Source organism: Echeneis naucrates, chromosome 14 (genome assembly GCF_900963305.1).
Source record: "Echeneis naucrates chromosome 14, fEcheNa1.1, whole genome shotgun sequence".
NCBI lineage: Eukaryota > Metazoa > Chordata > Actinopteri > Carangiformes > Echeneidae > Echeneis > Echeneis naucrates.
This window is the reverse complement of record NC_042524.1, coordinates 16,775,941-16,796,740: the sequence shown is the minus strand read 5'-3', so window position 1 is coordinate 16,796,740 and position 20,800 is coordinate 16,775,941. Positions and strand designations below refer to the sequence as shown.

General features: G+C 40.9%; 2 protein-coding genes across 5 annotated transcripts in view; one reads left to right on the top strand and one right to left on the bottom strand.

Annotated features, from left to right (window-relative positions):
* Nucleotides 1-392: 392 nt before the first annotated feature.
* Nucleotides 393-7,948, bottom strand: LOC115054582 (scavenger receptor cysteine-rich domain-containing group B protein). The gene is made up of 8 exons (XM_029519852.1): nt 7,831-7,948; nt 5,660-5,698; nt 4,796-5,121; nt 4,656-4,692; nt 2,868-3,182; nt 1,524-1,838; nt 815-898; nt 393-709 (listed from the first exon to the last, which is right to left on the bottom strand). The coding sequence occupies exons 1-8, from the start codon at nt 7,946-7,948 to the stop codon at nt 393-395; spliced, it is 1,551 nt and encodes a 516-aa protein (XP_029375712.1).
* A 7,097-nt stretch (nt 7,949-15,045) lies between these two features.
* tspoap1 (TSPO associated protein 1) overlaps nt 15,046-20,800 on the top strand; it is a 56,318-nt gene continuing 50,563 nt past the window's right edge. For all 4 annotated transcript variants that reach the window (XM_029519246.1, XM_029519247.1, XM_029519245.1 and 1 more), the window contains exons 1-2: nt 15,046-15,205; nt 15,960-16,967. In XM_029519246.1, the coding sequence (XP_029375106.1) occupies nt 16,113-16,967 (855 nt within the window). In that variant the 5' untranslated portion in view covers nt 15,046-15,205; nt 15,960-16,112. The remainder of the gene's footprint in view (nt 15,206-15,959; nt 16,968-20,800) is intronic.

The window sequence follows — 20,800 nt, the reverse complement described above, 5'->3', positions numbered from 1 at the left end:
TATTGAAGTAGACATATGTCTCCTTTCATTTTCATAATTAATAATAGTTGGGTTTTCTCCAGTATATACCTTCCTTGATCATGAAAGTGTACATGTACAGGAAATTTTGGGCAAATGAATCAGAGACAGGCAGGGAACAACTTTATCAAATAAAAAAACTGTGTACATAATACTTTATATCATATATTTATTTATATTTAAAGTGCTTAATAGGCATAGATAGTCATAATATGTCATCATATATTGTTATATTAGTTATTTTCTATGTTGTTGATGGTAAAGTATTCCTTCAGCAATTTCAAAGCTGTTATTTACATTATGTGTACAAGTCCCAAGTTGGTACACCGTTCTCCGATCCAGGGTGGAGTAGTCAGAGTATTGTTCAGCTGAAATCACGACAGTGAACAGGTGAGGCCAGCATCTTCAGAGTGGTCACAGTTGTGCACATTCCAGGATATATGGGAGCACTCCTGGAGAGAGGCCTCTACGCCACTGCACTTCAGATTGTCCAGCAGGATTGTTCCTGATCCAGGCCCAAAGAAAGCCTCTCCCAGAGCAGCCGTGGCCTCTCCACAGCCCAGCTGGCGACAAACAACCTGAGCATCGGGGAGGTCCCAAGCATCATCGCAGATTGTGCCCCATCCAGAGTTTAAGTACATCTCCACCCGACCCTCGCACTGGTGCTGACCACCCGTCAGTCTCACCGTTCCTTCAAAAAGCAAACAACAACCAGATCAAATCGACATTTGAACTCTTAGTGAGTCCCAGTGTAGAACAGATGGATTGGTTTCTGTTGAGGATAGATTTGTCCTACCTTCAGAGGGCTGTGTGGTGGTGGGAGCAGGCATCCGTTCTGTTGCTCTAAAGTCACGTCCAATTGCGTTGTAGAGTACAAAAGCTAGAGCAAGCCGACGAGAGCAGAAAAAAATCAGTTATCCTTCTGCATCCTGGCACTACTCAGGAAATATCAGGTCACAAAAGCATTAGCAAGGCTGTTTTATAATTACTCTGCCAATCAATAAAGGAAGCCTCTTACTGGGTTCTTTTAAGGTGAAAATACTAAAACGCACACTTTGAAGAGACACTGTTTAGCAATTTCAGAAACAGACCTTTGTATAATGCTTTTAAAAAAGAAATATAATAACATTTTCCAGTCAACCTAAAACCAAGTATGGGCTATATAAATGAAGAAGAGACTGTATGTGGTTTTGATTTAGCCTGAAAGAAATGAATTTTGGCCTGTGGCCATGGTGTGACACTGATGTGCCTTGACTCATCCACTGTATTTTTTATGCGCTCTGGGCTGTCTCCTCCTCAGTGTACTACAGTCATGCATTGCAACTGAACAGCTCAGCAGGGCGGGCACAGATCACTGAATGAACAGGGAGTGGAAATGAAGACTGAGGATGTAGGTTTGTATGAGTAGAGCTACAGACATTATGTAAGCGTAGCCATAAACACGTCATAAAGTTAGAGTTAAAAGAGCCTTTTATGACCCCCACAGAGGCCTCACTAAGTCTTACGTGCACAGATAACGCCAGCATCCTCATGATGGCCACAGTTGTGCTGGCCCCAGCCCAAGTGGAAGCACTGAGACAGCTCTGGTTCAGAGCCGCCACACTCCACGTTGTCCAACAGGATTGGACCAGAACCGTAGCCGAAGTAGGCCTGGGTCTTGGCTGCAATAGGTGGGCCACAGCCAAGCTGCCTGCACACCACGTTGGCATTGGGCATATCCCAGTCGTCGTCACACACTGTCCCCCAAATATTTCTGTAGAGGACCTCGACACGACCCTGGCAGCTACTGTTACCGTTCATCACACGAATGGCTGGCTTGCCTACAGGAATAGAGATCTTATGAATGTCTCTCCCACTGAGAGCTATGGAGCTGATAACAGCTCATGATTATATGAAACTATAATGTGTAGCCAATTTTAAAAATGAGAAATCATACCTTTCGATCATTCCTTACCTTTTGTCTGGGCAGTTGTGCTAACAGTTGTTGGAGTTGGTGAATTGGTGGCTGGTATATTCTCTGTTGCTAGAGGAGGAAAATATAATGCATCAAAAAATAACCATTTTGATGCTTCAGCACACCAGAGGGCCAGCTTATGATGATCATAGTGGGGTTAGCTTGTTGCACACTTTGACCACCATGTTCTGCAGCACTGTGGTGTAGCACATTTGAGGACAATGTGGGAGAAATGGCTCTCCCTGTTGGACATTTCACAAAAGTGCACAAACGTGTACATTTCATCTCTGCTGTGGAAAGTAAACCAGAACCCGACATTGCTTGCTTGGTCTGATACCTTGAGTGTTAAATGTTCCCCAGAGCCCTCTCTGGCTTTGTGTTGCCACAGGAGGTTCAGTAGTGGATCCTGAAGAGGGCAAAACATACGATGGAATCATTTTCATATCTACAGTTCAACTACTCTACATAGTAGTATTATTCCAAGTATTCCAATGGTACTAACACTGTTTGTTAATAGCACAGATGCTATTACTATACTTGTCTTCTTCTCCCTCAGGTTGTCTTATCTCTACTGACCTCTTCTTTAAATATAGTCTTGCCAGAGCAAATCCTTATGCTCCAGCAAGATCAATTGTATGGGGTGCCAAGTAATTTTGGACGGACATTCATTATCCCCAGGGGATGAATCCCACTGTCCTTTCCTGTAGATCCAGTGTGAGGTTGGTGTTTGAGGTTTTGAGTGAAATATCTCAAAAGCTCCGTAAGCCTTTAGCCTGACAACACTGAGACTTAACAGAGCAGCTGGCATAGTTAGAGACTCTTAGCCTTGTTTAGCTGTTTGCTAATGATAGTTGTAGTTTACATTCCCTAAATTCAGTGACTAAGAGCAACGCACCCGAGCAGGTGACTCCCGCATCCTCATGATGGCCACAGTTGTGTTTGCCCCAGCCCAGGCTTTTGCATTTCCCCAGGTCCTGTTCAGTGCCATAGCAATTGACATTGTCCAGCAGAATCAGCCCGGTGCCATAGCCAAAGTAGGAGTTGGTGTGTGCATAGACTGCAGTGCCACAGCCTAACTGCTGGCACACCACCCGGGCATTGTTGAGGATCCAGTCATCATCACACACTGTCCCCCAATTTCCCTGGTAGTAGATCTCCACCCGGCCCTGGCAGGAATTCTGTCCATTCACTAGACGGATGGTGCCATCACCTACATCAAGAGGGAGAGAGAGGAATTTATAGACTGACAACATATTTTTAGACTTCAGGGTTTTATAGTTTTTATGCGCTGTTTTGGACCCATCAGTGGAGCTGCTGGGGTTTGACAGTGAGTAGATAACAGAGGAAGTGACTCTGAGACATTGTTACACAGAATGGAGAGGGGTGTGGACTACCACAATACATACTGTGGTTCTGCAGAAAAACACAGGAGAGTTGAGGTGAATATCTGATATTGCACAAAGCACAGATGTTGTCATGTCCTGCCTCAGCCCAGACAAAAACACACCTTCAGCAGACACAATAGAACATTCTCATGTGTCCATCGTTTATGGAAGCCGTGACTCTGAAGGGCTGGACTGTATCCTCAGTGGGTTTCATAAAGTCCTCCAAAGAATTACTTTGATACATCACTCAGGAAATAAATTTAATTCTGCTCAGGTTTCTCACAAGCCGCTTAGGAATTAGGGAAAAAGCAATATTGTGGTGGCAACAAAGGCTAACCCGGCAAACAATAAGGATGACTTGGAATTCAAGAAGCTACTAAGCAGTATTGCACAGTTGTCCAAAAGGTTCTTCCTACTGAGCTGAAAAAACTAAAACATAAGTTCAACCTTTGTATTTTAAATAAACATTTTTTTTCTCATAAAACTGACTGTGTGTATTCATCCTACCAGGATCCCAGCAGCCTGAACTCACATATAGACAAAATAAACCATCATTAATTATTTAGCGAAACCAGCCCTGGCTTTTTGTAGTAACATCTGGTGTGAAGTGGACTTGGGAGATTGTGCTTCTGATTATGACCCTGGAGCGTAAAAAAAACTAACTGATCAAATAGGAAAACTGGCCTGGACTTTATATCTCCTGTATAGATTAAACATCTCACTCTACAGTTAAGGCAGTTTTTTTTTTGTTTGTTTGTTTGTTTGTTTGTTTTTCGAATTAAAAAAAATATCCCCTGGAATGAGATGTATACCCATTAAAGCCTTCATCTACTATTTAGCAGAACAACGATGGAGCATCTGCTTTGTCTGCTGTTTGGTGGTGAGCAGCTGTGCACAGTGAGTTTTTGGAGCTTTACCAGCTAAAAGAGCTACTTGTTTCAACAATGATGACATCAGAGCAGCAAACCCAAACAGTAAAATTACATGAAGTAAAACCAAAAATGAGGAGCTGAAAAACAACAGAAGAGCCTGCATTTATAAATAAATTGATTAGTGAAGTGTCAAATTCAGAGCAAAAGGATGTTTCAGCTGTGAAAGTGATATGTTTATTGTTGTTTACTGTAAACGTCAGTCTTACTTCCTCTGGGTATGCATTATATATACAGTATACATTTTCACATAGTCATCTCAAATGACCATATCTGTTTTTGGATTTTGGCCATTTGCCTTTTCAAATAAGTGACATCTGGAGTTGACAGGTGACCAGTCTTATTTAGATAACAGCAGAAGGCACTTACGTAAACCAGAGTTCCCCTTGGGGGGAGTGGTGAAGTCCTCAAAACCTTTGGCCCCCACCACTGCTGGTTCTGGCAACAAAGCAAAAAGACAGCAGGAATTGAAATGAAATGAGAAGAAATTCACCATGACCCCAGTCAACCTTTAGCTTCATGAAGACCGTACCTCGGCAGGTAACACCCACATCCTCATAATGGTAACAGTTGTGGACACCCCAGCCCAGACTTCTGCACTGACTGAGGTCCGTCTCGCTTCCTCTGCAGTCCACATTATCCAGGAGGATGAGCCCTGCACCCTGTCCAAACTGAGAGCTGCTGCCCACAGCCACAGCCACTCCACAGCCCAGCTGCTGACAGACCACGTTGGCATCCACCATGTCCCAGTCGTCATCACACACTGTGCCCCACGAGTCATTGTAGTGAACCTCCACTCGGCCTTCACACCTGTTACGTCCATTCACCAGTTGTACTTGGAAGACACAGTCAGAAAGTGTATGTGAGGGCATTTTCTCAACACATCTGGTTTCTGTGTCTTTCAGTGAGATGAGAAGATGGTTTGGTTATGATCGTGCGGACCATGGCAATGATTGCCACTGAAAATTCAGGCTCATAAAAGTTTTTGTGTCTTTGGCACATTTTAACAACACATCCATTTGCAACAGACATGAGCTGATGAGACTGAGCATACTCTAATGTACTGGTAGTTAATAACAAGAAATAAATCCTTCTGAAATAAATCTAATCCTGCCAGGTTAAGGCACACAATGAGCCACATGATCCATGGAAATGAGTGAGGTGGCTGGAAGAAAGTGGGAGGATACATAGCATCTAAGTGGGGATTAGGGAAATGGAGAGCCGGGAAAGTGACCTTGTTAAAAAAAAAGCCTCAAGCGCTGATCTCCCTTCTGTGCCTTCACTGATGAACAGTCACTGATAAGTTCCTATGGTGTGACCTGGGTGCACACGTGGTTTTTAAAACTTTGAGTGCTTCTTTAGCTCATTCTTACCTTGATACTGTGTCTTCATAGGGGTTTGCACACCATTGGCTGAAACAGGAGAGAGGAGGAGAAGAGAGACAGAGGGAGCAAATTATTTGTTGAAAGGAGGTTCTTGGCCTTCCATAGTTACTGTACTCTATATCTACTATATCTATTTTCCTGTAACACTAGACCCCGACTGAAACCACAACAGGAGGTCTGTTCAGAACTGTTACTGCACCAGCTACAACAATGATATTTTAGCTTGTTCATTTTGTTTGGGTTTTTATCCATACCAGCAGCGATTAAGTATGGAATGACTTCACATTCAACATACAAACATTTGATGTTCCAACTGATTTTAATCGAGTGCCACCCTGAGGTTTGTATGTATTTTGAGGGGAATTCAACAACAACGAATAGATGTATAAAAACTGTTGCTGACTTTCACGTCCCCTCAGAGTGATACTCTGACTTTTCCTGGAGCTCAAGTCGTACTTTGGCTGATAATCAAATACTTTCAAAACTAAAGCACCACAGACGGAACTTCATGTGGGACATACAGGGTGTGCATAAAGTCTCTTTACAATTTAAAAAAATATTACACAGGCGATTGATGAGATATCTTAATCAGATTTGTTAAATGTACTGTAGTGGTTTTTGATAACATTGCATTTGTACATTTCAGGTAACCCAGTTGATAAGATGAGGTAGCGGTAAATGCCTTAATCCTAACCCTTGGAAGGGATGGCCTGATTCCCTGGCCACCTCGTTCACCAGATATCCCTCCCCTGGAGACTTCTTTCTGTGGGGTTATGTTAAAGGTATTGTGTATCGAACAAACATACATGACATCACTGACCTAAAGCAAATGTTCACTGATGCCATTGCGACCATTGATGATGCAATGCTACAGCGAACATGGCAAGAAATCGGGTGCCATCTAGACGTGCTTCGTCCAACTAATGCTGCCCATGTAGAGGTGTATGAAATGTTGCAAAAAAAAACGTCAATATCAATTCCTCATTTTGGAATAATTTCCACATATTTGTTGTTGTTGTTGTTGTTGTAAAGAGACTTTATGGACACACTGTACAGTATGTCCACGTGGGGCTGTTTAGTTGTTCCCATGAGTAACACTGGAGGATGTTTCTGTGCCTGTATAGAGGACATTCTGATGCCTGAAGACTATTATCTCATGTTTCAGCAACTTATAAAGATACCAGAGGCCTTTTTCAACCATCACATCCAATGTGGGTCAATTCACATGCCTCTCCCATTTGTTTGTGGCACAGAAACATGTATGGTATACACACGATGAGCTATGTTTGCCCCAGGGACTTCTAACACACCTGTTTACAGTGTCACATGTTTATATTCTGGGGAGACAAGGTTTATTTAAATATTAAATATCACTTACTGGATATAGCACGTCTGTTTATCTTCACGTCTCCTGAAATTATAACACAAAAAGAGTTAGTAAGGCAGCTGCTGCTCTGTGAAGAAACTGAACCAGTAAACTAGTGTCAGCACATTTGAATAAATTGCTCTCTATATATTTGCTGATCTATAACACCTAGTGAGCAGAATTGATCCTGACTGCCTGCAAAGTCACTGCGGGGCTTTAAGCCAACTATCACTGGTAAACTCAGGGCAGACGGTAACTGTGGACACAAAAGCATTCATCTACAGGGAACTCACTTGCAGGCACACCTGGTTTCTGACCATTATTAAGGCCTCAAACATGTGGCCAAGCTCTGACACACAAGGGATCATCTCATGTGTCGCATTCAGGGGTAACCTTTTCTCTTGAAACCAATTTTGGTTTCACCGACACTCTGCTTCCCGAGGTAACAGTAGTTTATGACCCTTATTAGAAAGTTCTGGCAGACTACCACATTTAAGTGCTTAAAAAACAAGGACATAGTAGTTTGTTGAATGTTACAGTAGCAAATGATATCTCTTGATAAGGCCAGGTTTGTAAAAATTAACCTCTGGTCCTCGGCCAAAGTATGAAAAATTACCCCCTGAAGAAATTATACACTTTAATAAGCTGCTCTATCTGATAATTGTCCCTGAGAACTCTTTAAATACACCATGTACAGAATCCTCTGTGACGGAACATGAACTCTTTTGTCGCTCTACGTGTTGTACAAACCAACATGTCACCACCCCCAACCCACACACACACACACACTCACCATGTCGCAGCAGCACACTGACGGCCACCAACACTATGGATCCCAGCAGGGACACCAGGAGCCAGACGGCGGGATTCCAGCACCTACATTCGTTCTCCACCACTCGCTGGCCCCGCATGGCTGCTTGACTGACCATCCGCCTGCAACACACACATTCACACACACTCATTATCCCTCACCAGGCTTCTCAAAAGCCTTAGCTCAAAGTGAACACAGTTGTAAATGTAGTAGACAGGGGTAGTGTGAACACTTATCTACTACTAAACAATCACTATTTTTGTCCTGCCTCAGAGGAGCTTAATTATAGTATTGGATTGTTTTCTCTAATGAACCCTGCAGCCACCATTATTGTGCTGTAGTAGGTATTGATGGCAGTTTGGGGTCAGGCTTTGGGAAACAAGTATCTCCAAAAGAAATCGTTTCCACAGTTCATGTGACATGCATCGCCCACAATGTGCACGAGAGAGCTGTTATCATAGTAAGGACACAAACATGGAGAGACTTCTCGGAGGAAACCAGGAAGAGAAAATAAATGTGCCCTGCTCTCCTGCAAGCGCCAACAACTAGAGATGCTGTTGTCAGTGACACCAGGAACAGAGAGTCAGGTTACCTTGCAGTTTGGTAAGAACAAAATGGCACTAAGTTGGCAGCAAAAGAGCTGGGATGAGGTCTGCTACACTGGAGAAGGTTAATATCTGAGATTGCCAGCATCATCTAAAGCTGATGAAGGTTTTCATTACAGACAGAGGCGGCCACCTGTTTGATGGATTTCAAGGGGATTTTCCCTCAAACAGAGAATATAAGGATTCAGACAGTCACTCAATAATCTGTGCTAGATAGTCAAGGGACACCAGATCCCCTTACTCATCACTGAGAACCTGGGATGAAAGACATTTATATAATTACGGCAAGTGCATACAAGTGGATAATAATTAGTATAATGATTAAATATGATGCATAATTGGAAAGAAATCATAAAAAGTGATATTTTTCACATATTTGGCCATAAATAAACACAATAGGGTGTTTTCTAAATCTTTCATGGGGACATTTGAATGACTCAATTTTTCTAAATGCATGAATGTCCAAAAAATGCGCTGTGTTGTTAAGAGGCAAACACAGTGCGTGGTTAAGCTTTGGGCTGTTTGTCTCATGCAGAATTCCCCCTGACCTTACACAGGAATGTGTATTAGGGGATGATGAGAAGAGAATTTGATATTGGTCCCTCGAGATAGTGGACATTCCGGGCCCAGGGGGCACAAAAAGACATTTCTGCTTTCTGTGGTCCCCATCGTCAGGCATAAACGCTGCTTCCTGCAATCTGTCACTAGAACCCTCCAAAACGCTTAGGCACCTGATGACACCAGAGGGGCGCCTCTTGTCTCCTTGGAGAGCAGGAGGCAGGACGACTGAGGGTGGGGGGGGGGGGCAAAATCTTGAGTCACTGTAGAATACACATACATCAGCATCAGCATCAGCATCAGCTTCAGTTTAACACATAGTCACTCAACCTCTGTGGCAGTTCTGAGACATTAGTGCCACGATGGCATGAAACAACAGCCAACAAAAACCTGAACAGTTAATTCCATTTTCATGGGGCTCCTGTCTTGTCTCTGTAGGTGCAGTGAAGAAGGCCAGAGGCCCACACAGGGGCCATTGTGCACCCAATTGGGAGGTGAGGATTTTAACGCCGGCACAGCGCTCAAGAACCAATGCTGTCTCATTTGCAGGCTGTACCAACAAACTATTCGAAAGTCTGGGACAAATGGCTCAGTTATGAAGGATGAAAAATAATCTAGTCCCCAATGTTATGTTTTTCAATACTCCATTCATGGTGGGATGTAGCACAGATCCGCTGGGGAATAATGTTGCCTTTTGTGTCAGCTCTGCTTCCCCTCCCTTCTCACTTCCCTGTGCTGAGAAATAGCTGAAAGATCTCGGCCCCACAAAAATACCCCTTAATGTCTGAGATGAACCGGAGAATAGCACTGTCAGACGCGTTCATGGAGAAATTTTAAACAGAGAATCGATACTTTCGTCAGCATGTGCATTGGTGAAATGTGAAAAAATTTGTGCAGGAGAAGAACCATATTGAAAATGTATACAGGCCCTTGATTTAATTCGTGTGAGAATTAAAAATATAAGAAATCTGACGGAACGATTCATGTAAATAATGATGATGTTAATGCTGCACAGTATGAAGATCTTAATCAACTTCTGTTTCAGGGAGCCAACTTTTTCACATCAGTATAAATGCACTAGTACCGAGAAATCAACTTCAGACGTAGAAAAGATTTAGTAACCACCCACTGATTTGTTACCGGTTCATGTTAGAAATGGTCATGATAATTAATGAAGGAAAATGTATAAGTAAAATCTATTAATATATATGTGTCAATATATATATAGATATATATTTATAAACATATTTATATAAAATCACATACCTTGTGTGAAAGTGTTTATCTTCTGCCACAACTTAAAAAAAATGAATTTAAGTAATTTCCTTCCCAAAAAACAGTACTAAAAATGTCCTCAGAGCTTGAGTGGCAGGCAGCTTAATTCCACAAGTCACACAGAAAACACAGAAGTTGGAGAAATGGAAGCAGGAAATTCAGAGCATCCAGAGCTTCGTGTTTTACCTTTTTCATCTCCTGGACCCTGCTTGACTATAAGTACCTGGCTTCAGTGTCTGGGATTACGTAAAAACACCAAATACCAGAGCATTGTATGATAATATTTTAACGCCCTGTATTGGTCTATGTTCAAAAGAAGCGGGAGGGGCAACAAAAAAAAAAAGACAAAGACAATGAAAGCGAACCCTTCACTGGTAACCCTACATCTCAGGTAGCGCTCATAGAAGGTGCAGTCCAGCTCATCTCTGCAGACGCAGAGGGAAACAAGGCTGTGGCTCAGTCCTGCGTGCATGGGTGTGTGTGTGTGTGTGTGTGTGTGTGTGTGTGTGTGTGTGTGTGTGTGTGTGTGTGTGTGTGTGTGTGTGCAACTGCATACAAATGTGTGTGTGTATTCCACAAAAAATAGCCTTAAAAAAAACTGGGTGGGTATGAGGCGAAGAGAGTAATAAGGACAGTAAACAGTAGTTCTCAGGGGGTTTTGTTTTGAAGATTTTAGAAACCACCAGAGTGTCTGTTACACTCTGGTGACTGGCAGACATTGCTGGATCAAGCACTATGGACTGAAACAAGATAATTTGAACCTGAGCAACTTGACTGATGCTCAGTGATGCAGCTTTAAACAGCTTTTTGTTTTAATATTTGCAGGAGGCATACAGTCATGCTAAATTTACGACCTCAATGGTGCTTTTAACTTTTAAAAGTTTCTACAGTGCCTTCAAAATATATAGTACAGGGTGGGTGAATGATAGACTGTCATGATCATCACATTTTTTATGTGTTACCTTTGTGTGTTTATGTGTTGGGACAGCGTAACACTTCAATACACGCTCTGTCTATATTTTTTTATTTCAAAACATTTTCTTTTTGAGCCAGGACGAAGCTTAGTGTGTGTCTCTGTGGTTACACTTCAGACATAGAAGATATTCTAAAGTCCGGAAATGCCTGGGGCCTCTCTGAATTGTAGAGCCAACTAATAGCAATTGCTTACAAATACTAATCCTTCCTGAGCCTCAGGGAAATGCGCAGGCTGTCGATGGCCATTGTCAAGGTTTTCACAAATCAAATCACGGCTCCCTACCGCAGTGTTACCTGAATCAATGGCTGGGTCAAAATATGGGGATTTCATTAGACAGCTGCAGACCTAGTAGCTTTGTCTTACCTTAAAAAAACAACATATAGTCGCAAATAAGTTCAGCCTCAACGATGGAGGTTCAGAAATATGACCGTGATCATAAATCGAACTGAATTGAACCGTGTGTAGCAATGAGTACTAAAACTGTAGCATGGTGAGCTATTGGCATCAGCTATTTACTGTCATCGAGGATGGCGTTTGGCAAATGGTCAAAACATTACTTTGTTTCGTAAAAGAAGTATGGTCATTAATCAGTTGCTTCTTACTCCATCAGACAAGAAACGATGAAAGCAACATGTGAGGAAATCATCAATAAGATTGTCTCTGAGTAAATGTAGGTGCGAAGTCCTTTTTTTAATATTTGATTGAAACATTGTAAAAAAAAAAACAAAACAAAACATTAAAGTTGAGGCTGTAAAACCAATACAGTATTGACTCCAAAACTCAAAAACAAAACTAGTATTTCACTGCACAAAAACATCTCTCCTCAAAGTGAGCTAACACAAAAAATAACACAAAATAATGTCTATAACACAACAAAGCATCCATGAATTATGTTCAAATTGTCTGCTACAACACACAAATGAGAAAACTTTCCTGTGCAGGAGCTTGAATATTATCCTAATATAGTACATCAACTTCCATCTTATTGGTGTATACCAAACAGAACCAAAGACAACAGTTTCAGCACAATGTGCTGATAGAAGTAAACCTCGGGGAACATAAATATTTCTTTTTCTAAAACACAACATTGAAATAGTGCTAATGTCAATGCTTGGTCCGGTCAGTCAGCATGGCAAAGATCATGATCTTTCAAAGATGTTTATGTATTTGCAGAAAAGAAGCAAAAGAAAGCTAAGCTATAATATTCTGGAGATGTCCTGTTCCCAACATGTGTTGGAAGATTGACATGTTACTGGACACTTCCAAACAACAATGTACAACAAGGACTCATATATATGCGTGCATATCTATGCACGACCGGGAGTTCATCTGGAGATGGTCAGCAATGATTCGCTGCTGTGCAAACCTGACCTGTGGCTGAGTTAAAAAGCCTCCTGCCTTTTCAAATTCGTTGTAAAGAATCTCTTTGTCAGTTAGACTATTTTCTCACATCTTGCCTCTCCTCTTTCGTGCTGGTGTCCAAATTTTTGTGGGTTGTGCTTCTGTTAACTTCTTCAAACAAAAGGTTGAAAGGAAGAAAAGGCTTGAAGAAGACTGGTCTATTCGTTTCCCAGATGAATTTGGATACACGTACAATGTGATTAAATGGGCCATTCTCAACTGGGCATTATGAAGTTTCTAGAATACATTACTTGTTCGTGAGCTGATTTGATTTGTTGGTGAGGTCCGCTATTGTGCATATTGTTGGAGTCTTTTATTTATTTATTTATGTGTTTATGTAACTGTAATAAACTAATGTAACAGAAAGTGCGGTCATGGAGCACCTGATCACAAATGTCATGGTGACCAGTTCTCACAGACAACATGAGTTATATAATTGCTTAGGTAATTGCTTTTGTGACCTAAATATGATGGTCTTGAATTTGAAGTTGACACAGATAGTGCATGATGACATCCTGACACCTTTGTCCTAAACAATTATTTCAAATGGGTCACAAAGACAGGAAGTATTCTTCATCTGTAACACAGTTCCTAATGTGATATTATTTACATTTTAACACCTTAAATTCTTCAAATGCAAATAGGTTCAAAAATTGTCAAATTTAAAATAAAATTGGATGAAATATAAATTGTTTAAATAAACTTAATTTTACATTCTTATATATGCATACATGTATTTGGATTTTTTTGAAAAAAAAAAAAAAGTTTTGTTGCCATATTACATAACCCAGTTGGAAGAAAATTGTTAGATGATTGAGCAGATGCAGCTGAAAGAATTGAGATTTTGCAGTGCATTAGCTCTCCCTCGCTGTCTGTTTCTGCGTCTTCCCAACAGTCTGCCACACAAGGACAGATAAAGATGGGAATGAGAGAGGAAGTGGCCCAAGGATGCACTGATAACAGAGCATGGTATGCTGAATCTCTCTATTTTTCCTCTCTCTGGCTCTTTCACACTCACAACAACACACAACACATAACATCAGATATGCTTCTGACTGCTGCACTTGCATTGACAATAATTGTAAAAATTAACAATAATAATAATAATAATAATAATAATAATAATAATAATAATAATAATAATAATAATAATAAAGATTTAGGGAGCAAGCTTCAAATTTATTTATAGGAAGTTAATTTAAACAGGATTTTAGCCTGCTATAGAAACATGTAATAAGTGCAAAATCCTCTGTTGATGCACATGCCACCCAGTGGTCAAACATGGTAAGGTTTGCATATTTGATACTGAAAGGGTATGTACATAGCTTTGAGGATTTACACGTCAATGTCATTGTCTTTGGAAAATAGTGAAATCTGCGGAAGAATTTTATCAAGATGCCACAAATCACAGTTAACGCTACATTTCCACTGATTTAAATACATTCAGCAATAATATATTGGTTGCAACATTGTGATGATGGTATTAAAACACATCATAATTAGCTTTTTTCATGCAAACTGTCCCTTTTTTGTGCCAGGCACTTAAAGTCACAATTCTTCTTATCTTACATTTCTTGTTTTGTAACTGTCATAACACATTTACAGAAAACAAAAAGAAAAATATGCTATCATCATTTAATGTATGAACACGTAGGTATTCCCGAGAGAAAGTTCTGGTGATATTTAAATTTGTGGGAAGACCGGAAACCACTGAATCCCCTCATTACTTTTCATGGCAAATATTTAGACTTTTCATGTAAGTCAAAAATAATAATAATAAAAAAAATGCACTCATCATATAAAAACGAAAACAATGGATCTACTCTGCAAAAGTTCAAATAAGTAAAACTGATAAAGATTGAATGGATTTCTTTGATACAGTGATACATTTTAAATTGATTCTGTGTGTCGGAATCTAATTATAAATCCTACATAGAGCAACCAAATGCAGCGCCATGAGCCTGCAGCCACTCAAAGTCCTCTATGCCTCCTAAGTCTGTTAGACTGGATGATTATGTTCCCTTCAGGGAGTGTGGGGAATATTAGCAACATTGCCCTCAAACAACTCAAATGAACCCGAAGGAAAAATTCAACTCCCAAAACAACAACGACAACAACTTGGAGTTTATTGGTAAAAGAAAACTGCACTTATCAAGAATCGTAAGGCTGCATACATGAATTCTTTAGCAGTGCACAGCCCAAATCTTCGCTTGTGAGCCGACGTGTATTATTCTCTCGTTTAGGAGCTGAAGTGTGTTTTTATCTCATTGAGAGTAATCGCTTTCTGACAGCAGATGGTGCTTTCTGCTACGTCTTTACCAGCTCCGGGGTGGCCATGAAGGCAGCAGTGCTCCTGAAGTGTCCCCCGGAGTGACAGCGGACGGCCGGAGAGAGACACACCGCTGCCGGACACATAAACAAACAGCCTGCACGGCCACCTCTGTGGCTGGACGTCTCCTTTCACGTTAACAGACAAACCTCGGTCAAAAGGGGATGACTCTAATGATGAAGAGCCAAGGAAAAAGGCTGAGTCCGCCGGGAGGTGAGTTTGATACAACTTGTAGCTAAAAAAAAAAACTTAACGGTAAGCTAACGTTGGCTAACAGGACGCATTTAGCTAGTCAGGACTGGACACGGCTCCATTATCACACACACTGTTATACCTGTTGCCATACACCGCGGGCTGCTTTGTCAGCAGCTACCTGACCGTATAATCATTTGCTAAAGTGAGATAATAAATTAACCATTGGACAAAGGGGTCCTCATCCTCCCTGTAACACGAGACGGGCCATCGTGTAATGGACTCGGGCTGGAGCTCCGGCAGATGGCGGGGCAGTGCCGCTTCTGTGGCGCCTCACCTGTTGAGTCCTCAGACTCCTGCCACCGACCTTAATGGGCCGTCTCTCTGACTGAGATAACTGGGGCACGACGATTTATTTTTTATGTTGTCAAGGCGCATCTGGACACCGTGCCATGTTCATACACATAATCCAATAATTACATATAAGCACAGCCATATGGAAAGTTATGTACACAGTCCACTCCATGTAGTCAACTTTGATATTAGCTGATCTTAACACAGAAAGCCATCGTCTATCTCTCTAGCTGTCACAGAGCGGTTTGCTGTACCTGTTTTCCTACCATCTGCTTTTTCTGAACGTGCCCTATTGCTGAGCATAACCTTAGTCATCACTTTTCATCAGCATGCTAAATGTTATGCGTTTCTTGTTGGCAGATTTGTCTAAAACAATTATAACTGACCATTTGTCCATTTGTCTTACATCCTCCACTCCCAGTTTTGCAGTGATCTACTCTGGTAATTGCATGCTGCATGTCTGATAACCAAACCGTCACCCCCACCTGAACCTCCTCTCAGTTCTGATGCATGATCCTTCTCTAGAAATGAATGTGTCTTACCTTTCATCACTTTGTGCTGTGATTGAGACATCATGAGGAAAGACAGGGATAACCCTCTGGCACTGTCATCCAAGAAACTGTGCCGGAGCCAAACGGACTATGGACGAGAGCTTGAGAGGCTGCGTGCTGACTTGGAAAGGGAGAAGAACCGAACACAGCGGGCCCATGAACACCTCTGTTTGGAGCTGAGACGCCTGCGAGAAGAAGCAGAGAGGGAACAGAAGAGGAATGTGAGGGAGCTGGTGGCTAGACATTCGTCCCAGGACAGGAAGTCTGAGAGACACTGGCATTTGTTGGCTAAGGTGGTCAACATTAATGACACTGGACCATATCTTACTGTTGAGCCCACGGGGAGGGAGGCTTCTTCTCTGTGCAGCAGAGAAACGTACACAAAGCTGGAGCAGTTGCTGCTGACACTGTATGAAGAAATAAATGTTGAGCAGGCAGTCTATAAATTGCATCACAGACAGGAATTTGAGCTAGAAAAGGCCATCTTCCTCTGCCACCTGCTAGAGGCCCACAGAAGACAGTTACAGGGAAGGCAGAAAGCAAGGCTCCACAGCTCCGTTTTCAAGAGTCCCTCAAGAAAAGTACCCCAGGAGAACAGTGATAAGTCTTGTCAGAAAAATCTATACCAGGGGGCCACCCACTCAACTAAGAAAAACACCAAACAAGATCAGCAAAAGCAGCCTTCAGGCAGGGATTTCTGTACAGCTGATCCCTGCACCACTGCTGCAGTTGTGGACACCTGTTGGAGGAGCTCTCTGAAAATTTGTCACCCCCACAACACTCCTCATGCAGGCTGGGACGACCAGCCCTCCTGCTGCACTGAGTCCTCTGGGTCAGAAGAGTCAGTGCCCTCCAAATGCTTGGAGAGTAACATGGAGGTAAGCTATTTTATACTTCCAAATTGTTCTGGATGAATGCAGTAGGGCTGCACAATATAGACAAACAAAAGTAAAATGATTTGTGATAGCTATGGCAGATATTACAATTTGAATAACTATTTCAGTTGGTTTGCTTGTTTCTGCATTTGATTGTGAAAAAGTTAACTATTTATAAATAAGTTTTTTTTTTTTTTTTGGTTGTTTTTTTTTGGGGGGGGGTGGAGGGGCTGTCATCGCAAAAATTATGACTTAATGCATCTCTTTAGCACCACAATTCTTATGGTGCTAACAATACACAACAATTATACCCCATGTGGTTAGGATGTAACTTAACCATAGTGTAATTTGACCATATTTCAATTAATTATGCAACCTTTATATGCACATTGTTGGTAATGTTTTTACCATGTTTTTTCTATAGATGCATTGAGCAATGATTATTGGTCCCCAGAATTACCAGGCACATTGTGTAACACTAAACCCTTACGACTACAGTGCACATCACATTTCTTTAGGTGGGAAAAAATGGAATGCAAGTTAACCAATTGGATTGCACATATAGTTAATCTTAGGTACAGTAGGTGCTGCAGATAATGTGCCTGGTGTGAGAGAAGCAGCTTACAGGACATCGTTCAGCATTTCTCTGTAATTCAAAGGACAGCAATACCTCTACCTTTTCTACGTTAGCTCAGCAGGTCTCTGCTGATTTATTTATTTTTCAAACAAGTAACATTTTCATTCAGTGTCACTCACGGCATACAATACAGCATATTTATCTATCTATTTGTCTATCAAAAATATTTAATCTTACCTCTGTCATCATAAATTTGCAAAGCTGATTCAAAAAAAGTAAATAAATTCAGTGTGGTCCACAGCAGTAAATCTTTAAACTGTTGACAAAAATCACACTGTGACACTGAATAACTTTCCTCTATTACAGCTAAGATGTTGTCAGAAAATGGTTTTGTGAAAAAGCAGCAGTGGGGCATCGCCAGCAGCACAAACAGAGAGAACTAAACAGAAACTCTTATCATTTCCATGAGGTGTCTTTATTTATTTGGCACACAGTCAAACATTATTGTGCAGCAGAAAGGAGTCCTAAACACCAGCTCATGTTTAGATATTATGTATGTATATTATTTGTTGCCAATATAATACCTTTAGATTTTGAAAAAATTATGCAGTGTGATTATGAATTTCTGTGGTTTAGCATGTGCTGATGGATTCGTCTGGTGGCAGAAGTGGGTCAGTGAGATTCTGTCTCTTAAAGGATTAAGTTTTCATTGGGAAGAAAAATGAATAATTAATCAAAGCTTGAACTCTGTCTAAACCGCAATACCTACTTGCCCAGCCTCATTGTTGTTTCATGCTGTTTCTTGCATAGCCTTGGCATGGCTCAACGTGTGTGTGTGTGATGTTAGCCCAGCTATTTCTGTATAACATATTTGTCCTTCTATTGACACTTTTTGTATTTCTAAATAAATCCTGTTTATGCCATAAAATAGTTCTTGAAATTGAAAAGATATACATTTACAATTCATGAGGAGAAACATGTATCATTAAATGTAGGTTATTAAATTTGCCCAAAAATTCAAATTCAATTCTTGGGTGCAGTCCCGCAGTTGCATTTTAGCATTTGCAAATTAATAGTTTACTCTGAAATGTGTGGTGACACAGTGACAGCTTTTGAAAGCTAGCTGCTAATCTTTCTGCTCAATTTAAAATGTCTTTTCAGAAATGTTTTTTCCCCTTCGTCCTAATTTAATGAACACCATGTTATGGTAGATTTATGTGGCCAAGCCTCAGATGGGGAGGCTCTGTCAAACTATGTTGGTGTGATTTGATGTCAATACCATGGAGTTATGATGGACCTCACTAAATGGCCCAGTGGACATAGGCTATGGTGTTTGACATGCATTCTTTTCTTTGTTTATACTCAATGACATATGTTATATTTAGATGTGTGTGCTATGTGCAACGTGTGGCAAATTACTGGCACTGGTGGTCCTGTTTAATTAAGCGTACATCTTATTTTTTGTTGGCTTTTTGTTGTCTGTTCCCAATTTGGATATTGATTTGAATTTTCCAAAGAACTGAATCAGAATATAAATACTATTCGATGGAGGATTTGCCATGGATGGTGCAAGTCCTGAGGCTACTAAAGTCATGGTCTTGTGTGCACATTGGAATTAATAATTGAAAGGAGGGAAATGCCGCCAAAATCAGAATCGGCTCACATCTACCTCTAGCAGATGTGACAGGAAATATGTCTGAGCTTGATCTGCTTGGACTGGGTTGGACTTACTCTTTAAGCTGTATATTAAAGTCAGACCCTTTCCCTGGCTTAATGTACTGTACATGGGGGATGTATTGTAAATGGGACAGTTTTGTGTTGAACACATTGGTACTGATTCAGCCTCCTAAAATCGCACTTTTAAAAAATTGTACACATAATTTCTGATCTATAACTGTCCTGCAAGAAAGTAGTCACAAATGATTGAACTACTTGTCTTGATCAGCTGTAAATGACTTGGAATAGGTCATTTAAAAGGAGTCCACACCATAGACTGCATATGCATATGAAAAGTGAAGCCAATGCCAAAGTGCCTTAAATTTTCATTCTATTTAATGACCATCAGCAAGCGACTCTCCTGGTTGTTAAAATAAGTCAGTACTGTATTGACGTCTATGTGAAAATGGCCCTACTTCAAACTTGGATTAGCTCAGTACAGTATACTAACCCTAACCCAAATAAGTTTATGGTTTTGGTGTCTGACAAACTGACAGACTGTGCTACACGCATCAACCTGCATGAAAATCAGGATAGAGTTAAGTGAAGGTTAGATCCAGCTCTCAATCCTCCTCAGTTTTACCTTCTCCAAATATAGTTTCTTTTGGGTAAAAAAAACAAAAAACAGATGGCCATGAATTGGCCTACACACAGCAAAATCAGCCTCTCTGTCAACGTCCATATGAAATTCAGCATTTTCGTTGTCAGTTGCATTTATTCTGTCACAGATGGTGGCCAGCTCAGTTATTTGTACTGCAATCCTTGACCCCAAGTTGCCTCACATAACAATATCTCCACAGTGAGGTTACAGATCATAGATGCAGACAAAACAGCAGTTGGTCTGTGATCAGTGTTGGGAGTCAGCAAATTAAGTTTGGGGACGTCAGGAGATGATATTGGTAGAGAAAAGTTTGATAGGTGCAGCCTAGCCTGCTGGCTGTAGCTTGTAGCTCTATCACCATGGCAACTGCAGAAACCATGCTGAAGAGTAATGATGCAGGAATTAAATCACCTTGCACCTGACTTAACCAAATTATACACTGAATTTATTTTGTCATCATTTCCTTGACTTTAAGCTGGATCCCATTCAGTTGTACTATTCAAGGATCAGTGTAACAGAGACCTATAGCTTATGGTACAAGTTGTTTGTAGGATCAGATGTAGCAAAAGGCGAAAATACAAAACAAAATTGTGGCATCAGTGGCAGAAAGGGTGGTAACCAATCACTGTCTGAAAGAACAGGGCTCTTGTATATTTATAAAACCACTTAACAAATGCTTCCCAGCTTTTTTCACTCTCTTGAGCCATTCTGATTATAGATGATCAAGAACGTAATGCCTCTGAAAAGTAACTCAGGAGTTTATTGCTAAGGGAGCAATTGTTGTGATTGATAAGGCACAAAAAATAAGTAAAATTATGACTTATTTTTAACAGAATTTTATTCACTTTTTCTTTTTACTTAATTTTTTAGTATTATATATTTTCCCAGAAATTGGGATCTTAGTTTACTCAGATAGAAATGGAGATTTAGGCATTTTTCATG